Genomic DNA, 20423 nt, shown 5'->3' with positions numbered 1-20423 from the left:
TCTACTGACCACAGAGCCAAAACACACCAAGTGTTTCCTGATATTTCCCCCATCTTCACAAAATGTAACAGCATTTTAATTCAAGTTAAATTTATTCTGCACCCTATCATGCTCTTCACGTAAGGCCAGTGAAACTCAGACCCTTACTCAAACTACAGTTTTTCATTTATATAGTCCCCACTGCATCTCTTTTTGGGAAATGAAAGCCAATGCCGTTCCAATCTCTCACATGCCTTAGAAACAACTGACTCTCTCCTCTAATGTCCGTTTCTTTTAATCACTGGTCTCTGATTGGAACAGGGACCACATCAATGATTACATGTGGCAAAAGCAGACTGCCTATCCACAACACCTTTTGAATGCTGTCTTTTTAATGTATCTCTTCCAAAATTGTCCTGTGTGAAAGATATTATGTACTAATTAAAATGTATTTTATGTGTAAATTCCATAAAAAACCCATTACTAGATCAGTGTGTGTGTGTGTGTGTGTGTGTGTCTGTGTGTTTAAACAGGCAGGGTATGGATTTACCTTTGGCAAGTCCCAGACCCTTGGCTGATACTTACACACAATTTGGGAGTTGGGAGACAATGGGAAGGGAGAAGAGCAAGCCAGACATCAAACCCATTTATTCTGAATCTTAAATTATGACTTCTTTATCATCAATATTTTGGTTACATTGTTACACAAAGGACAAATTAACATCCGGTTTGAGGTCTCTTCTTTGACTGCTTTGGGATTAGTGACATCTCCTTGGCATAGGAATTCTGTACTCATCAACGCTCAGCTGGATTTTAATAATATTGTTGTACAAGGTGCCAAAACAGGAAGGATTTGAGAAACCGCTCCTAGGGTGCCTCTGCCAATAGCTTTAACCACTGGGACTCCAGCCTGGCTTCCTGCCAGTGCACGCACGCAGGGGAGTGTCCGCACCCCTCTTTCCAGGGCAGATCAGAAGGGGATCCCTGGAGAGTGGCTGGTCTGCTGCCTTTGAAGCACCTGGTCCCAGGTGTGCTCATGCAGAGTGAATCCCAGTAAGTGAAACATGCTGCTGCAAAGACCCAGGCCACTCCGCAGAGAAGCCATATACTCGGGAGACTCGGTCACACAGCACCTGCTCTCATCTTACATGATCCAGGCCACCCAGGAACGCCAGGTTCTTAAAGTACTCCGAAGCGTTAAAAAAAATATCCTGGTTGTTCATTCTCATGGTGCATCTGAGAGAATCTCTTTAAAAGAATCCAAGGAATTGTCCATTTGTCATTTTCACTTTGATATACAGGTACCTTTTGTTTGGTTGGGTCTCATCCAGGAATTCAACATACATTTCTCTCCTTCAGCCCAACATGATGAATAAAAGCAGGGGTGAGGAGGGAGAGCCGAGCGTAGAAAGCAAAGTAAAGCTTTTCGAGGACACACACACACACACACACACACATACACACACACACAGTACAGAACAAAAGTCCAGTCCGATCGTGCAAAACTCGCATTTCCAGATAAAGCACTTCCGACAGGATCACAATGCCCCTTCCCCTCCCCAGTCCTCCCATTCTCCCAGGGAAACACACAGAATGAAAGCCAAGCCATCCTTTTTCTTAAGGCTGAACAGACACACAGAGAACACATTTCACGACTGGCCAGTGGGCAGTGACCTGCAGGGCTCTTGCTTTGAGTGCAGCCAGCCCCCTGCAATCCATCCTGAGGTCTGGGCACTCCTCACTCCAGACAACAATACAGCGTCCATACAAAAGAAGAAATCGCAGTGGTCCCAACAGTAAAATCCCAGATCGACGTTACAATCACAGGTACAAATTGCTCAGGTCCATAGTGTCATTTCTCCTGAAGACCTTATCGTCTAAAACTAATTAGAGGCCAGGTTCCCGAGGAATGGTCAATAGTCAAAGAAAAAACTGGAGATTTGGAAGGAAATCATTCTTCTACCTCGACAGCCAGACGGAGCTTGGAAACAAGTTGTCCTGTTCTGCCAAGTTCAGGGGGTTAGGGAGGGGGGATTCCTGGGTCCAGATTACAACTTCCCCGCCACCCCAGGCTCGGCGTTTATAGGGGAAACACCAAAAAGCCAGAGAAGGTGGAGTACTTCCAGCCTCCCATGAGGTTGCCCCGCTCCAGTTTGAGGTGCACCTTGTCCTCCCTCTCCATCAGCAGCAGGACCCCATTGCTGGCTGCTTCTCTGGTCACGTCCTGGTCTCCTGCGAATGCTGAGATCACTGGATAGCCGTTCTGCATTAAACTGACCTACAATGCAGAGGGTAGAGCTCAGCAGGCCATGCAGGGTCCACTGTTCTCACACACTTGTCCTCTCCTTCCCCCAGCCCTTCCCCCACCCTTTCCATGGAGCCCTACTTCCCCAGGGACCTGACCCAGAGGACTCAGCTGGCTCCCAGCCCCACCCCCTGCTTCACAGAAGGGCTGATAGGGTCTGCAGTAATGGGGAATGGTAACCCAAAGTTCAAAGGGTCCCATTTCCAAAGCTACCCACCTGGATGGTCTGTCTGTTGTACACTTTGACCACGTGGAAGCTGAAGCTATAAATCCCTTTTCTCGGAGCTACAAATATACTGGAGGCAAGATCGAAATGGTTGCCAATATTTACTAACACCTGAAAAAGAAGAGGAACACACAGAGACATAGCAAGCCCCTCCTTGGCACACAGGTTGAGCAGACTGGCACAGCAGTGACCCAGGTCCACTAGAGCTGCTCAGGCTGCCCACCCATGGGGAGGCACTGCTGGAGTTAAAATATCCCACAGTGGGAAGTGATTTCAAAGGTATTTCAAGGGATAGCGATTCATAAAGATGTTTTAATTTATATTCATTTATGCGTTGAAAAAGTGGGTGCTAATTTTGTGCATTGGGGGCAGAACAGAGAGAAAGGAAGGAAGGCAATGAGGTCAGTAAACAACCGGATGTTAAGTCTGTTCTGAGGCTTGTGGAATGATGGAACTTCAGCATGGAGCTTTGACAAAAATTACTGGACCACACTGAGTGGGTAGAGAACCGGCTATGGGGCAAGAAGCCAATTAAGTGAGATCAGTTCCCTCAGATGAAGCTTCCCACCTAACTTCCTGTATGTGCTCCAGGGCAGAACAGACTGTGTCAGGTCCTGGTCTCTGTTCCTGCAGCCCCGGCACATGCCCTGGCAGCACACAGTAGGTGCTCAATAATGGCTGCTGAGTGCAAGATCTCAGTCCATAAACACCTATGGTGCCTGCTTCCCTCATTTTCCTCTGAGAGATGATTGCTTCCTTGGATGAGCTATGACATCATGCAATGTGCTTGAATAAATAGCTGGAGAGTCCACACAGCAGCTTGGACACCCTTGGCTCAATCCTGGGAATTCCATCAGGCGCAAGAATAATGACTAATCCAGCCATGGGATACGAGCTCACTTGGCCCTGCAAGTGGGTTTCCTCAGATCAGAGGGAATGGGAGCATGACATCATAAGTAGAACTTGAAGACAAGAGGGCCCCCCATCACAACCCAAATCTTTATTAGAAGCTGAAGACAGAATTTGGCCACTCTGCCTGAATCCCGTCCCCACTCCTACTCACACACAAATGCACAACTCAATTAAGATACTAGAATGGCTTGCCTGGTGTTCTCAGCTTCTAAGACAAACATCCAGCAACAACAACACAGGCCTGGATGAAAGAGCCTGTCATCTGTTCAGAAAATAAATGTCAACTGAATACGTTTTGCGGTGATTTCTTAGGCACTCATTATAGATGAATAACAAGCAATTCCCAGAGCCATGTCAACTGCTGCTCAACCACAGCTGCAGGATGGTTCGGAAGGCAGCCCGCGCCGGAGCTGGGGGCACCACCTCCGCCCCCCTAGTCTGTGGGGTTCATATAGACATGAGGGCTCTATGCTTAGGGGTGGTGTGCCCTCCTGTTCTGTGCCTCCCCAGGGCTATGCTCTCAGTGGGTAGAATGATGTTTTCACGAAGAATAAAGCATTCTCCACTCAAGCTCTTGGAGCTGCTTCTTCCAACTCTTTACCTCAACTCTTTCACCTCAATTTTAAATTCAGGAAACTGGAAGATTCGGAGCCCTGCTGTAGAGGAAAGATCTCCCAACCAGCTCAGAAAATCAGGCTGTTTCTCCCTAACCAGGAACCAGTGGCGCACCATCCAGCCTGCCCTGCCACAGGTTCCTCATCCATAAAATGAGAACCCTGCTGCCCCTTACCCTGTCCACATCACCGTTTTCTTGACCCAAATGAATGATGGACGTAAAAAGGTGGTGAAACTATTTGTAGGACATGGGAAGGTAAATTATAGTAACTCATAACGGAGGACTTATTAATCCAGTAAATAGTTACCTATTTCTTATTGTCTCCTTTCTTTGAACATAAATATTGTTATGTCTTATAAATAAAAACAGATTAAAGGCAGACTCCCTCCCATCACCACCCCCAAATCCCACAAAACTTCATGAATGTACAGACTCCCTAACAACAAGGAAAACAAATGAACACACTGGCCTAAAATGAGTCAAGGGTGTGTGTGCAGGTTTATCGATACTCAGGAGTGAGAGTGGGTTTATGCAGAGGGGAGGTCTCAGTGTGGACAGCTGAAGAGGGTTCCATTTGTGGAAGGCTTAGGTTCCTAAGGAATGGACTGATGCGTTCAAGTTTGGAAAGCACTATTATGTTTCAATTTGTTTCTGAAAAACAACAGAACCAAGGGGGGAGGGATCCAAGAGGAAGGTCATGACCCTAATCCTGAGCAGCCACACCAGAGAGGGGGTTGCCAAGGTAGGATCTATTCACAACCCTTTGGCTCTGGCCCCAGTGGGAAAAGTTAAGTGGATTAGGGCAACAGAAGTCATCGATCCTTTTTTTATTATTATTATTCCCATAACCACACTGCATATTGATATCGTGATATATTGTATTTGTAGATTGTCTTATATATTGTTTTCACTACACATTGCAATTATATAAGAAGCTATTTCGTTTTGTATTTATATAACCATCCTGCTATTTCCCTCACACACTCGCTCACTTATTTTTCTTGAAGATAAATATCCTCTTCCCAGTCCTTTCCAAAATAAGCAATAGGCACCTCTTTTCTGAGCGTCTGGGCCTCCTGAGGACCCTCCTTGAGCGTGGAGAGTTTAAAATGCTCAGTCTCTGTGTTGGCCACATGGGTGAGGAAGGCCCATCTACCACAAATGACAGCCCCCACCCGGGCAAAAAGTAAACCATGCAGTTCCCTTTTGGGAAATAGCTTTCTGATCTCTTAGCTTGATGGGCTTCTCAGTCACCAAAGTGCCACCTGAGTGGACAGGTACAAGGAAGCTATAACGCGATAAGGAGGGAATGTCAAGGAGAGCACACTAGAAAGAGGAGAGAGAAGGGAGAGGCGCAGGGCAGGACAGGGCAGAGGAGGGAAGAACCTGGAACTGCAGGTCCCTGACGCGGGAAGCCCCAGCCCCAGCGCCCAGGCTCCCGCCCTGTTCTCCTGGGCAAGAGGCACCGTGCGCAAACCGGCCAGCTGACCTGGTCGAAGTAGATGGTCATGGTGCGGTTGCTCATCTCCGACGGCTCGTGGTTGGTGCTCCGAGTGGCGGAGAAGGCCACTTTGGCGCTGCCAGAGCGCACGGAGATGCCAAGGGAGGAGGTGACAGCACCGTCCGCTGATGGGCTGGAGTCGCACACCACCAGGCACTTGCCCTCCAGCACGATGGGCTCCGTGTCGTTCTGCGCCCGCACCGGGCAGCCGGCGGGCAGCAGCAGCAGCAGCAGGGCCAGCGCCGCCCCGAGGCAGGAGCCGCAGCCCGTCGGCTCGCGCAGCGCCCCCCGGAGCCCGGGCATGGTCAGCGGCGGCCTGCGGGGGCCCTGGCCAGGCGCCGGCATCCGGGCTGGGGGGGGCGGCGCGCTTGGGACAGCGGCAGAGGCGGGAGGAGCGCGGGCGGTCGAGCAACGTGCGGGGCCAGGGATAGCCTCCTCTGGCCTGGGTCCCCTGCTCTGATGGTTAAGGCCAGGATCGTCCTCACAAGAAAAGCGCCAGCGGACCTGTCAGGGCAAAGAACCCACACCCTTAGACTGGGAGGTGAAGCAGTTCGGGAGGGGGCATGGGGAGCAGGTGCCTGAGGCGCTTGGGCCCCTCACTGGAGGCCACCCTCTTGCTCCCGCGCACAGCCGCCCCCCTCCCGCACAACAGGTCCCGAGAAACGCACGGCGCCCTGGGCAGGGCATCCCTGAAGGCTCAGGGGGCGCGCGCGCCAGAGGTGCAGTCAGGTCGGGGGCCCGCGATTCTGCAAGATCTCAGCACTAAGACAGGATCGGGCCCCCTCGGGGACTCCGTCAGCGCCACCCCACAGCCCCTTCTAGCCTAAGGCGGAGGGGAGCTCAGGACGTGGCAAAGGAAAATCCATTCATGCTGTATCGCCTTCATTTCAGCGGCATTTTCCTCAACACACTACGAACCCTTTCCCCTTTCTCTGCTTCCCCCTTCATCCTGTCTTTTCCTATCCTCGACATTTTTTTAAAGCAGTCCATCCAAAGACCAAACCTCCAGGAATCCTTGGGATGAATTAGAGAAAAAGAAAAAAGAGACTCTAAAAGCAGACACCCACTTCCACCGCGTCCCCTCAGCCAGCAGCGAGCGCCTTTGGAGAGTCCCTGGGATCCCTCTGGCACAGGCGGGGATGCCGGCGCCCTGAGCCCTGAGCCCTGAGCTGGCCTGATGGTGCAGCTTTTGTTTCCAGACTCCGGGCTCCCGTTTGCTGAGCTGGGAGACGGCCCCGAGACTCTCTGCTAACTTAACCCCTTTCTCCGGCCCCCTCTGCTCCCCCTAAACCAGACAGGTTATTTGCACACCCAGCCCCAAAACAAAAAAGCCAGAAGCCTCTCCCCGCGCCGCCCACGGCCTCTGAACAACTCCTCTAATAGTCTAAGAAGAGAGAAGTTGTTTCTCCATGAGTAGCCTCTGTCCTCAGCCCCAGACAAAATCATGTCCTTCTTCTCGGTCGCTTCTCCCGACGCCCGGACGCAGACTCGCGACGGTCCCAGTTGAAATACACGCATGAAATGCAGTTAACGCGCGGATCGCGGAGCGCAGGGCTGGGTTGGTTACCTGGAACAGCCATGACGAGCGAGCACCGCCGTCAGCCAAGTTCTGCTTAAAGAGGGTGAGCGGAGCTGGCGGGAGGAGACACCGGGCGCAATCCGCTCCCCGCGCCTGGCCAATGCAGCTCCGCCCCGCCCTGCCCCTCTGCCTCGCCGGCCCGCGCCTGCTCCCAGCGCACTGCACGGGTCCAGACCCGCACGCCCCGCGCCCCAAACCGGACAGCACCCCACTCCGCGCCCTGCACCTCTTACGCCCTCGCTTCGCACTGGTGCGCTACGCGCACCGCAACGCACCCGGCCGGCACGCGTTCCGCACCGGGTCTGCACCGCTCCTGCGCCCGCTGCGCGGCTCTCTCCTCCCACCCCAGCCCCACAGCCCCAGCCTTCCCCCGTCTCCAGGCGGCTCAGCCAAACGCCACGAGGTCTCCGAGCACTCAAGGCGCCCTCCGGACTCAGCACTCGCTCCCGCACCCCCGCCGCACCCTCCACCACCTAGATTCGGCTCTCACCCTAACACCCAGAGCGAAATCCTCCCTGACTCCTCTTTCAAAAATTAGGCACCGTCAAAAGCACTGGTCGCACCTCTGATTTTTGATTCTTTCTTTTCTTTTCCAAATTCCCTCCAAATCTTAATCCTGAGCAGGGTGACCACTTTCATAATTGAAAAGGAGTTGAGAGGAGGAAGCAGTTTTATTGAGAGAGAAAAGGGGGGGGGGGGGAGAGAGAGAGAGAGAGAGAGAGAGAGAGAGAGAGAGAGAGAGAGAGAGAGAGAGAACAAACAGAAGAAAAGAATGGAGAGAATGGAGAGGAAAAGGCTTGGGATTTGAATGGTTTAGGGCGGCTGTGGTTCCGGAGTCTCCAGTTTGGGAAATGTCAGGATTTGGCAGGGATTAAGGAGGCGCCTCCGCCGGGGTTTCTGTGCTGCTCCTCGGATCCTCCGGGCTCCCGGAGCGCGTTGGCACTCGTGCTTATTTATTAAAATGCCTGCTCTGAGCTCTAAGGACTTGGGGAGACGCGCGGGGTTTCCGAGCTGCGCCCAGAGCGCGGCGACCGCAAGCACGGACGTGGGGCGCCACCTACGGGCGCTGGGGTCTCCCTGCCGCGGGCTCCGGAGGCGCGGGGGAGCCCCTAGGGACAAGGATGGGGTTTGCTGAGTCCTCTTTAACCCTCAAAAGCACTCCTGGCCTCTGCAAAAATACAAAAATAAATGATCTTTCTTTGCACCCTCGCCCCTGATCTTTGCTCTCACAAACATCTCTGCTAAAATGATAAATGCTGCAGTCAGGTTCTCCCAGCATCATTGTCTGCTGAACCCTGGGCTGTATACTCCATGCCTCCTGTAAACAAAGGCAGTATGTAACTGTGCATTCACTTTTAAAAACATCTTTAAAAAATACTTAATCCTTTGACTTGCACAGTATCTCTTTGCTGATAGGCTGATCAAAATAAATTGGCCAATGCTACACATAAGAACAGAGCAAAAGTATTTCTTATTCCTCCGCACTTAGCACCTAACCCTCTTCCTTATGGAGATTTCAGCCAGGGTTCTGGTTCTACCCTATATGGGTCTTTTCAGGTAGGATGTATTCAAGCCTCATTCCCCACAGACTCTCACAAGACTCTTCTCCCCATTAGAACCCTGGGCCCAGAAGAACTCCAAATCAGTTCAACCTAAATGGATGTGGAAGAAGACAGGGTAAGGTGGAAACAATCCCATTGTATTACCTGAGATCATTATAGTGTAGGATTGTAAAAATCCGATTAAAAGAACTGTCCAGCCAAATGTTTTCTACTTCACGTGCAAAATAGCACAAAATATAAAATAGCCCCCAAATCTATTATCCTCCTAAGATATTTGCTAAAAATCAAGTGTTTTGCTTTAACATTTTTAAAACGTACTGGTCAGATGCACTGGACTTTGCCAGGAAACTTCTCCAAAGCCATTATATTTTGCTACCATTTTTATGAGGTTAACACAATGGAAATTGTTAATTCTTATTTTCAGATAGTTACGTTAGTCCAATATTGCATCAATTTTACAATCTCTTATTGCCACAATAAGCACAGCACTAGCATTCCATCATAGAGAGTTCTGATTTGAATGCAAGCACAAATAACAAAGGACGCTGGGTCTCTGGAGGAAATGTGAGGCACAGACTGAAAATCAGACCAAGTGGGAATGCTAATGAAGTAGCAATACCTCTCACACATCTATACATCTTTAAATAACAGCTCTGTTAAGCAACTGCCTTAAAGGTTGCATTATAAGCATTTCTTCTAACTAATATGAATGCAAACACACATGAACCAAATTATTATCATCACCTTTTGGATAATAAAAGCAAAACTTTTCCAGGTGTCAACAAACATGTTTAAATTCTATAAATAAACTGTTCATCTACATGGTAAACTCAATCACAGAATTAGAGCAGTAAGCATTTTATATGGGAAAAACAGGTTTAGTTTAAATACAGGCTTGAGGCTATTTTTAGAAGGAACTTGATAATTGTGAAAACTAGCAGATTGATAGAGATGGAACATTATTTATCTACTGATGAATTGATTGTTCTATCTCTAAGGAGACATTTAAGTCGTGATAGATTTAAGTCCATAAACATGCTTAGAAAATATTTTAGATTGTCACTAGATTTAAAAGTGAAAATGTTTTCTAGTTATCACAGAGATTACTTTTCTCTGCTCCATTTCCACGTTATTAGTAATTGTTACGATTAGTAGAACAGTAATAGTAGACTCTATTCAGTGTAGGTACATCCCCATAGACAATCACAATGTCAACCATTTATTGAGCATCCATTGCATGTTGGATATTATCTAGGATGTAACACACAGTTTAACACCCACCATCACCCTGCAGCTGACAGATGGTCACATAGAGCTTAAGAGGAAAGTATTCTAATTTTTTTTTAAGTGGGAAAAGGAGGCTGAGATAATTCAAGTTCCCTTCCTTCCATTTGTCCTAAGTATTGATCTCTAATAGAACATAAATATATTTCCCTGGGATAAAACACACCACTGGAATACATCTTCAGTGTGCATGGTAGCCTTTTCTTGCTGTTTTAAACTAATATACCATATTTATGATTTTATTCCAGGTATATGATAAATATGATCTGCTACATATTTTATTCTCTAAGATGTGAACATCATATGTGTACTTTTAAACACAAACATGAAAGCATTAATAAGCAGAGATGATTTTCTTTTAATTTTAACTTTATTGGAAAATACTTGACAAGTATAATTGCATATATTTAAAGTATACATGCATTGTGATGACTGGATAGACATACACAATGTAGAATGATTCCCAAGAGCAAGACAATGAATACATCTATCACCTCACATATTTCACAGTTAACTTTTTTTTTAATTTATGTGGTGAGAATGTTTAAAATTTACTTTCAGCAACTTTTAAGCATACAATACCATCTGACTGACTATAGTCACCATGCGCTACATTAGACCCTAAGTACTTCTTACAACTGAAAATGTGTACCTTTGACCTACATCACCCACGTCCCTCTCACCCCAACCCCTGGCAACCTCCATTCAATTCTGTTTCTATGATATTACCTTTTTGTTTTTTTTAAGATTCCTCATGTAAGTGAGTTTATACAATATCTTTCTTTCTTTGGCTTATTTCACTTAGCACTAGCATCATACCTTTCAGATTCATCCGTTTTGTCACAAATGGCAGGATTTCCTTCTTTTTAATGGCTGAATAGTCGATTGTATATATGTACCACACTTTCTTTATCCAGTCATCTGTTGAGGGACATGTAGGCTGTTTACATACCTTGGCTATTGTAAATAGTGCTGCAATTGACATAGGGGTGTAGATAATTTTGAGATCCTGATTTCATGTCCTTTGGATACAATACCCAGGAGTGGGATTGATTAATCACAAGGTACTTTCATGTTTACTTTAGTAGAAATATAACTTTTTGAAACTATCAGTAACTGTATTTCCAAGGTATATAATACTATTCTAGAGGGTTTGTAAGATGTGGAAAATAATAATTCTAAACATTGCATACCGTTAAGTTATACATGCTAAATTGTTACCTATGCATGCTTATATTTCTCACTATAATAAAAACATATGGAAGTGCATATTAAAATTTTATAATAGCAATAAAGAGAATAAATACTCAATGCTCTTTGGACACTTTACTGAGTTAGCAATATAAGAAAAAAAATCTTTAAAGATTGTAACCAGTTCTAATTCAGTTCAGCAGAAAGAACAGGAAAAGTGTGTCTATATAAGCAACAGGTTTGTAATTGTTGAATGAAATTACTAAGTAATCAAAATAATCTGGTCAAAACAGGTAAACATTTGTGACTAGTTAGTAATAGGATAGCCGAATTTGAGTCAGTCAGACTGTTTGCATTGTGTGGTCATATTACACAAAACAAATGACCTCTGTCACTCACAGAGCATACTGAACTATTTTTAAAGACCATGTACAGTAAAACTTGATATAATGGACTAATTCGGGCATGAGGGAGTCCATTATGGCCAAAAGTCCATTACAGAATGAAGTAGGTTTTCTGAATTCCTATGTTAAAAAAATCGACAAATCACTTAGCTTACCTGTTTTTAGTTACGTAGATACATTTGTATAATTAAAATTAAGTGTTTATGAAAAGTTTAATTTCACAGAAAAGTTTTTATATGTATTACAGTGATTTTAAATTTATACTGACTGGGTCTAGTAAATGCATGCATGCATTCACCACTGTGAGTAAACAAATGCTCAGGGCTGGGGTGTGGCTTAGTGCACATGGGAACATCAGCTGGCACATGTTAAAACTACTGCAGAAAGTCATGCCATTTGACAACAGAACCAATTAACCAGTTATCACTCGTGATGCTTTATGATCACATGCTAATCATTTGCAGAACATTGTTTACCAGTGGTGACTCTTGGATTTAAATATGTAGACTGTAGTTGTACTAGTAGATATGTAATATTTATTTATGTCTGCAAAATTACTACAGTGTTTTTTCTAACATACAGACTATTCACTAAAATTTGTTAAAAATAACAGTGAATTAATAACAAAAAAATAACTTGTTAGTTTAATTATAAGAAAACCTTGGTTGAAAGCATTTTAACATTAACAGGGTGCTAATGTTCACATATAACATATGGACCGAAAATTTTGTCCCTTAAAATTGAGGTCTGAAAAATCGATTATTTACTGTACTAGCTATTTTTTTCTCTGACATACATTTCAACATTTAATAAATATTATTTACAAATATGATTTTTAATTTAGTTTTTATTAGCAAATTGATAAAATAGAGAGCAACCTTGGACCAACAATGTGATATCATTTCTACAGTATTACAAAATGAACATATTACATTATAAAAAAAAATCACTTTTGTTGTTCTAGAATGCCATTTAAACTTAAAAAATATGTATAAGTACAGTTACATATTGTAGATAAGTATTAGGGCTAATGAGACTGTATGAGTCAAGGTATTGCAAACATTCAAAGTGACCTATTTTCTTGGTACCTCAATGTCTCCTGCTACTTGATTCTTATTAAGGCATATCTTAAAATTAGTGAAAAAGGAAAATTAGTAACTTAATGGGCTTATAACATTTGAAATATTATATGCCTGCAGACATGGAAACCACTATTTGGGAAAGGAAACAATTCATCTTTGTTCTTTTCAGCTATGTCTTATTGTCTTACATAATCCTAATATTTAATTTCTTCTATTTTATGGTAGGCAATGTCTCTATTGCTTTACCAAATTGGGTCAAGTGCCTAATGTTAGTCATTTTAATGCTATCAAAACAAAAGTCTTTATGAACTAGGATGCCATTTGTCAACTCTTATTTCTCAATAAAGGATAGATGATGATATTGCAAAATGAAAGTTCCTTCTGCAAGCTCTTGCTAAAAGAATTCTAGAGGCCCAGAAGGGAGTAAGGATTCATTTAATATGAAGCTAAAGCATTTCCTAAATTTTTACTTAAATATTATTTCTTATAATCTAATTGTGTAAGTTTCTGGAATAGCCACAGCCACATGTATGTTTTCAAGAATCATATTCGGGATATTTTGAATACATATAATATACAAAAATCATATTTTTTCTTAGAAACTAGTTTTGAAATAAAAACATGCATAATTTAAGATAAAACAAAACTGCTAGTTTTGTGCTTTCAGAAATATTCCAGGAAGTTACAGGTCAATGTGTATTTCCTTCTCAAATGTTCCCCTGTAAGAATAAATTACAATGGTACCAGAGGACTGGCGCACAAAATTCATGCATGGGTAGGGTCCCTAGGCATGGCCATCCATCAGGGCTGATCAGGGCCTTCCTTCCCCAGCTGCTAGCTGCCAGCCGGGGCCTTCCTCTGTTTGCAGCCTTCCTCCATTCGGTGCCGCCCTCTGGTGATCAGCACACATCATAGCAAGGGGTCAAACTCCCGAGGGGACAATTTGCATATTAGCCTTTTATTATATAGGATGTTGAATTTGCAATTGTTGGGTAATGCTTTAATTCCAAAACTTTTGGAGCTAAACTTAAGCACTTCTAAGAATACTATTTATTCTTACCAGGGGACATACCTACATCCTCAAAAAGCAACATATCCACAGGATATGATGGAATTAAAGTTGGGAGTTGAGGGAAGAGCCATCTGGAAGGTTCTATGATTCAAGCAAGAGTGAGGTCTGGATGTGGGTCCAGTCTCTGGTACTGGTGAGGGGGAGGAATCATCCGGTTTCTTAGTGAGCTCCTTGTCACCATCTCCTGGCTGAATCTGGTGAAGCTCCACCTCCCACAGCCTTAGTGACCTGGAATCTGAGGTATTTCTGTCATGTTGCTACAGCAAAATGTACTGTGAAGGGATATTTTAGTCCAACACAGACTAAATGTAATTCAAGCATTGTTGAGATCTGAACACAATCTTTTTGTTGTCATTTCTAAGCCATAACTAATTATTTCATGCTTGATATTAATGATTTATCTTGAAACTATTTTGGAAACAGAGCCTCCTAATGGAGCATTAAGTAAGCATTCACAGGACTGCTACGTTTTATTACTGAGAAATCTGAAGGCTTGCATTTTAGACTTGCGCCCTGCACAGGCTGAGAACAGCTGCTTATCCCATAGGAATCATTCTTCTGATCTAATCCATTACAAAAACCATTTTACCCTGATCAGAAGTTTTTAAGAGAAATATGGCCATTCTCGGCACAGAGATCAGAGTGCAGGAACAAATATATTTAAGGAATGTTTCTCTACCTGAGAGGGAAGGATGTGCTGCCTGGCTGTTTGAGCAAGCAGTGAGCTGAATCCATGTGCCACACCTCCTCATCTGCTGTTTCACCCTAACTCACCCAGACTACAGTGAATTTACTGAGGAAAGGAAGGGGGACCTTATGTGCCAAGGACTCCCAAACTGTAATGAACACTTGAATCACCTGGAAGCCCCCCTACAAAAGTATTTTCTGAATCAGTAAGCGTGGGGTGAGACCTGAAATTCTACATTTCTAACAAGCTCATAGCTGAGGACAGTCCTCCTGGTCTTCAGGCTCCACTTTGAGTAGCAAAATCTATTCTTCTATTCTTATGGGGAATTAAACTATACTGGAAATATTAGAAGGTTTATTATTAAGACACTAGTAGTCCAGTGCATGAAATTCATGCACATTAAAAGGGAATTACTTGCCCTAACCGGTTTGGCTCAGTGGATAGAGCATCAGCCTGCGAACTCAAGGGTCCCAGGTTCGATTCTGGTCAAGGGCATGTACCTTGGTTGCGGGCACATCCCCAGTGGGGAGTGTGCAGGAGGAAGCTGATTGATGTTTCTCTCTCATCGATGTTTCTAACTCTCTATCCCTCTCCCTTCCTCTCTGTAAAAAATCAATGAAATATATTTTTTTATAAAAAGAAATTAATTAGCAGAGATATTTTAGTATTGCTATTTGCCCTTTCTCTATAATAAAAGTGTGAGAGATGAAAGGGAATTAGTAAAATGTATATGAAAATAATATATAAATTTATTAATAAATAAACAGTAACAAAAGGATATAACAACAACAGAGGCATGATATAAAAACGACAAAAACATGATATGAAAACAACAAAAACATGATATGAAAACAACAGCGATGCAAACAATGACTGATAAAGTGATTAAACTTATTCTAATATATCCCTGTACACCACATTAAGAGTGAAAACACTTTCAGAGTGCTTGACTAATTTCCTTTGTGATGAAGTATTTAGAACTTTAACTGTAACATCACATGCTCTTCAAACTCGAGAGAAAGCAACATATAACTGACCATGTGCAAAAATGGATTCAGGTAGGAATATGCCTACTTTGTCTAGAGTTTGTCCTTGTGATTTATCAATAGTCATCACAGATACTGGCATCACGGGAAACCGTCATCGAATCAATTTAAATGGGAAGTCAGTGTCAGATGGGGGCAAATTAATTCTTGGAATCAGAACAGCCTCTCCCTCTGCAGATCCTGTTAATACTTCAGCTTCGATAATGTTAGGTCGCAATCTTTTGATAATAAACCTGGTACCATTACAAAGACCCCATTTACTATTGAGATTTCTCAATAGCATGATGATTGCACCCACTTTCAATTTTAATTTATGACACGGCATTCCCAAAGGAGTAATACTATTAAGAAATTCGATAGGAAAATTTTCCTTTTCAGCATCATCTGTGGAAACACTAAAATATGTGTGAAAATCTCCATGGAGTATATACAAAATTTCTTCATTTAATTTTTGAACATACTCATTTTTTGGACAAAGAATTGCACATTTAGATATATTTTTAATATTATCTATAGCAGTGGTTCTCAACATTGGCTGCACATTAGAATCACCTGGGAATCTTTTTAAAATCCTGATTCCTGGACCTCATCCTCCAGAAATTGTTTCTTTGTTATGGGGTGGGGCCACAACATTAGTAACAAAGAAACAGAATTTCCGGATCTGAAAACAGAACCACTGATCTTTAGATATAGTATTTCCAAAGGTAGCCTCAATAATAGATCCATCACAAATCATTTCACTTCCATGCTCCACTCCGAGGGCAGGTTCCTGCCTGAAACCTCACCCTCCAGGAAACAGCTGGGGGAGGGCGCAGCCGTTTCCAAGATGACCCATGCAGGACTGACTTCCTTCCGGTTGGTCACGGTTCTGGCTGTGATGTTACACCCAGGGTTTTTATAGATTAGATTTACGAGGAGAGCATGCTTAAATAAAAGAAGTGAAACTCGCCGAAACCGGTTTGGCTCAGTGGATAGAGCGTCGGCCTGCGGACTGAAAGGTCCCAGGTTCGATTCCGGTCAAGGGCATGTACCTGGGTTGCGGGCACATCCCCAGTGGGAGATGTGTGGGAGGCAGCTGATCGATGTTTCTCTCTCATCGATGTTTCTAACTCTCTATCTCTCTCCCTTCCTCTCTGTAAAAAATCAATAAAATATATTTAAAAAAAAAAAAAAAAAAAAAAAGAAGTGAAACTCACATCAGAAAATGGCCTGGTGATTGTAGAGTAAACATGGAAGCCGATATCCAATAATATGATTTCACAGCAGTTGTTTCCTTACTGCCCACCCAGGCTATTTTCTCAAGTCTAACTTGTTATGTTCTATAGACATTATTTCCGAAAGAAATCACGTTTGTGTTCAAATCTTACACAAAATGGAATTTATTTTTATTTTTTTATTTTTGCCTTTCTGAAAGCTCAAATTTGACAAGACAAATTAAGGAAAACTGAGGGACAGCTTCCTAAATGCTTCTGTAATTGACACCTCAGGACAGTTTCTTATCTGTGTACAACTTTTCTATCAGGAGTTACAACATAAATGTCCGGAAAGGGGTTCAGTTCCTTTGCATATCACTGGGCAAACACTACCTGGGGCTGAAAGTGTGGTGGTGTGTTTCTGTGAAATGTCTCCTGAGTCAGAAGGTGTCGTGGGTCCCAGCAGCACCGGGGAAGGGGATCATGGCATCGATACTTGGATCTGTAATCACACACAAGAGCACAAATTCTGGCTGTCGTATCAGAATATTCTTCTTTACATAAAACTTGGGCTTTGTATACCCACTACCTGAGTACTTGCGAGTTAAAAATTAACTTTGAAATGAGCAAACTTTGGAACCTGGGCAGGTTGACTGGATTTTTGTTTGAAAAATGATGGCTTTGCTCTGTCATGATGATCTACAAGGAAGTGTCCGGATGTCCCTGCAGGATTCTCTTCATTGCCAATAAGCATAAGTGTTTGTGAAGTTTCTAATATATCTGAGGCACACATTGTATTGTATCATGATTTCTCCGGAGGAGACGCCAGCCACACGCGTAGCTAAGGAAGACACTTAATGAGTCAGAATGCAGCAAGCCTGGGAGGTGCTGAGAAGTCAGAGGATCTGCAGACAGTTAAGTTTGAGAGCTGACCCTGGGGTCATGGGGAAGACAGGCTTTGAGTAAAGAAAGACAAGCAGTTTCATTAGCGAAGGCAGATTCCCTTTCAAATTCCTGGACTCTGAACCCTAAGCAATGAGACATATTTTTACCCAGCTTTCAAAAATACTGAAACCAAAAGTTCATATCATGAAATATAACAGAACATGGATGGCCTTACTTGTCAGGGAAGTTTTTAAGTAATTTTTAAAAAATCTTCTATGTGTCCTTAGGAAGCTTCCAGTGAACATTAAAAATTAGATTAAGTTTTGTTTTACTTCATAATGTTATTTAAGATGTTCTGCACAGAATAGTTTTTAAATGTTAGACTCATACTAAAATGTTCCTTGATTTATTTCTATGCATTAAATAATTCCCTAAAATGATATATGGTTACATTTATATCATTTGTTTACCTCTCCATTATGATGTGTATGGTGAACCCCCTGCACTAGCATTTTTTATACAAATAATTCACTTATTCACAAACTATACTTTTTGCAAACAGGTACCATGACTTTTTGCTTCGCTATTTTCAACACATCCAACATGCACCTTTGACTTACGTTTGCATATTGATAAACTCAATCTGTCACTCATTAATTCATAATTTTAAGTAATTCTATTATATGTCTTCATGCATACTTTCACAAATACATAATGAGAAAAAAATGATTTAAATAAGTAAAAAGTGATTCAGAACTTAAGATAAAAAATTTTATTAGCCCATAGAGAAAAATTGGATTGAAGAGATTTGTTTGTTTGTTTGTTTGTTTATTTATTTATATTTTCCTGTGCACCAGGAGATACTCACAGCCTAAAGACCCAACCTGGTTCAATCCATTGCTTCCAATTGTTAGCATTTATATTTCTGAGTGGTCCAACTCTTGCTTGAGATAGGATTGAGTAAAAGATAGCAGAAGAGGCAGATTGAAAATTTTCTCAAAGCCTTCACAAATGGGAGATCTACCCTTCCGTATGCACTTCAAGTGCAGGCCATCACTAACTTCCATACATCTTCGTAGAACAGGGCTGATGTTTGGATCTCTATCCATACACATGTGTGGCTTAGTTTCCTTGGAAAAAGAAAACAGAATGTCTATTAATCAAACTGAGGTTTTTTTCAGATATGTTTATGGCATGAAATTACATGAGTTCCATTATATATAAAATCTATTAATCACATAGCTTACTTTTATAATATCAATATCATAGTTTAATATTAACTAATACAGCTCTTTAGTGCATGAAAGAAATATATTGTCCTAACCTCACTGTCCACACCTTAGGCGGTGTGGGAGCTGAAAATTCAACCTTAAAAGTGCAACTTTCTCCTTTATGATTTTGTGACTGTACAATTGTGCTGACCGTTCATATAAAAAAAGCAAACCATTGCTATTGGGTTTTTTGTTGTTTTGTAAATCCTCACCTGAGATACTGGAGGATGCTCCAACCTACTGAGCCATACTGGTCAGGGCGGTGTTTGGGTTTTTTAGTGAGCCTGTTACCCAGTGCCCCAGTTCTTGTAACCTTTTGTTTCCCTTTTTTCTACCAGATCCTTCAGTGGGTGATTTCTGCATCCCATTCCCGGTTCACACATCCATCAGAGAGAGGGATTTTTAAAAATATAATACAAATATTTAAATCAAGCTAGCATAGACATACCTAATGTTTTATATTTCTTTTCGAAGAAATGTATAGAAAAGAAACCAACTCCTTCTTCAATGCATGGTTGGAAATTTTTATAATATGAAGTGAATGGCTCGATAGTGGGAAATGAAAGTGGGACTCACAGAATGTGGAGGGGAGCCAGTGACATGTATGGTCATTGTCCTAAAACCCCACAGCATTTTCAAGTATATTGGCCCAGATAATAAAATGAAAAATAATATATTCCTGTTGGTAGTGAAAGAAGAAATTCAGGAGGCTAGTGTTGTTGAGCTAAACTCCCATCTTTCAACTAGGAAATCAATACATTGAATAAAGTTGATAAGTTTATGAATAGACCTAAAATAATAATATCATTTAGACTGGGAAATAGTAGGAGAAGGAGAAGAAAACAAAAAGAAATGTGTGTGTGTTTTTTTGTTTTTGTTTTTTTAAAAAAAGATTACTACAGGCATTAAGAAGATATTAGGCAAAAATCCATTATCAGTATGATTAAACCTAAATGTTTCTGTATTTTTAAATTTATTACTGTATTTAAATTTGTGACTATTATTTTGGAAATCATTTTCATTAAAAAAACATGAAATATATTTTCTTAATATATTATCTTTTAAACTAAGTGCAGAGTGGTGGCAGGGAGAAGGGATTGGATTCTAGAGTTAGGAAGGGGAAGGGAGGGCTCCCATCAGAGGACCACTGAGGAGAAGGGTGTCTCTGGCCTGCATGTTCCTTTAGAAAAGACCAAGCTGGATCTCAGGGTTTTGGGAAATATAACTCCAAGGGCAAGTGCAGAGTAGGTATCCCCCACTTCCTCAGGGGGTTCAAAACTGAAACAAGTAAATGAAAGAAGAAACTACAAATTTATTTTTATTGTAATACTGGGCAAAATAGAAAGGATAGCCCCAGTCAAATAATAAGGGATCCCAACAGGCAAGTTTTAGTAAATGAACTTGCAATTTGCAATACCCGTGTGTGTGTGTGTGTGTGTGTGTGTGTGTGTGTGTGTGTGTGACACATTTTGGTGATAGAAACCTCAAACATTTGGATAATTTAGGTAACAACAGCTAATTTACAACTTGATGGATATATAATTTCACTGCCAGAAAACTACCTGATCCAGGTCATAGAATTTGGGATATGATAATAATCAAAAGAGGACAAGATTACAGTCCACAA

The 20423-nt window shown here is 42.5% G+C and overlaps 1 protein-coding gene across 2 annotated transcripts; it reads right to left on the bottom strand.

The window, feature by feature from the left end:
* Positions 1 to 1462: 1462 nt before the first annotated feature.
* On the bottom strand, positions 1463 to 7749 carry CBLN2 (cerebellin 2 precursor). 2 transcript variants are annotated; one of them, XM_036323802.1, is made up of 4 exons: positions 7682 to 7749; positions 5528 to 6043; positions 2502 to 2621; positions 1463 to 2257 (listed from the first exon to the last, which is right to left on the bottom strand). In XM_036323802.1, exons 2-4 carry the CDS (start codon positions 5882 to 5884, stop codon positions 2060 to 2062), a joined length of 675 nt encoding a protein of 224 aa, XP_036179695.1. In that variant the 5' UTR covers positions 5885 to 6043; positions 7682 to 7749; the 3' UTR covers positions 1463 to 2059. The 2 variants fall into 2 exon arrangements, with proteins under 2 accessions (XP_036179695.1, XP_036179694.1); XM_036323801.1 differs by lacking the exon at positions 7682 to 7749 and adding an exon at positions 7107 to 7348.
* Positions 7750 to 20423: the final 12674 nt, after the last annotated feature.

This window comes from Myotis myotis, unplaced genomic scaffold, assembly GCF_014108235.1.
Source record: "Myotis myotis isolate mMyoMyo1 unplaced genomic scaffold, mMyoMyo1.p scaffold_m19_p_9, whole genome shotgun sequence".
In the NCBI taxonomy this organism is placed as follows: Eukaryota; Metazoa; Chordata; class Mammalia; order Chiroptera; family Vespertilionidae; genus Myotis; species Myotis myotis.
This window is presented reverse-complemented; position numbering and strand designations above follow the sequence as displayed.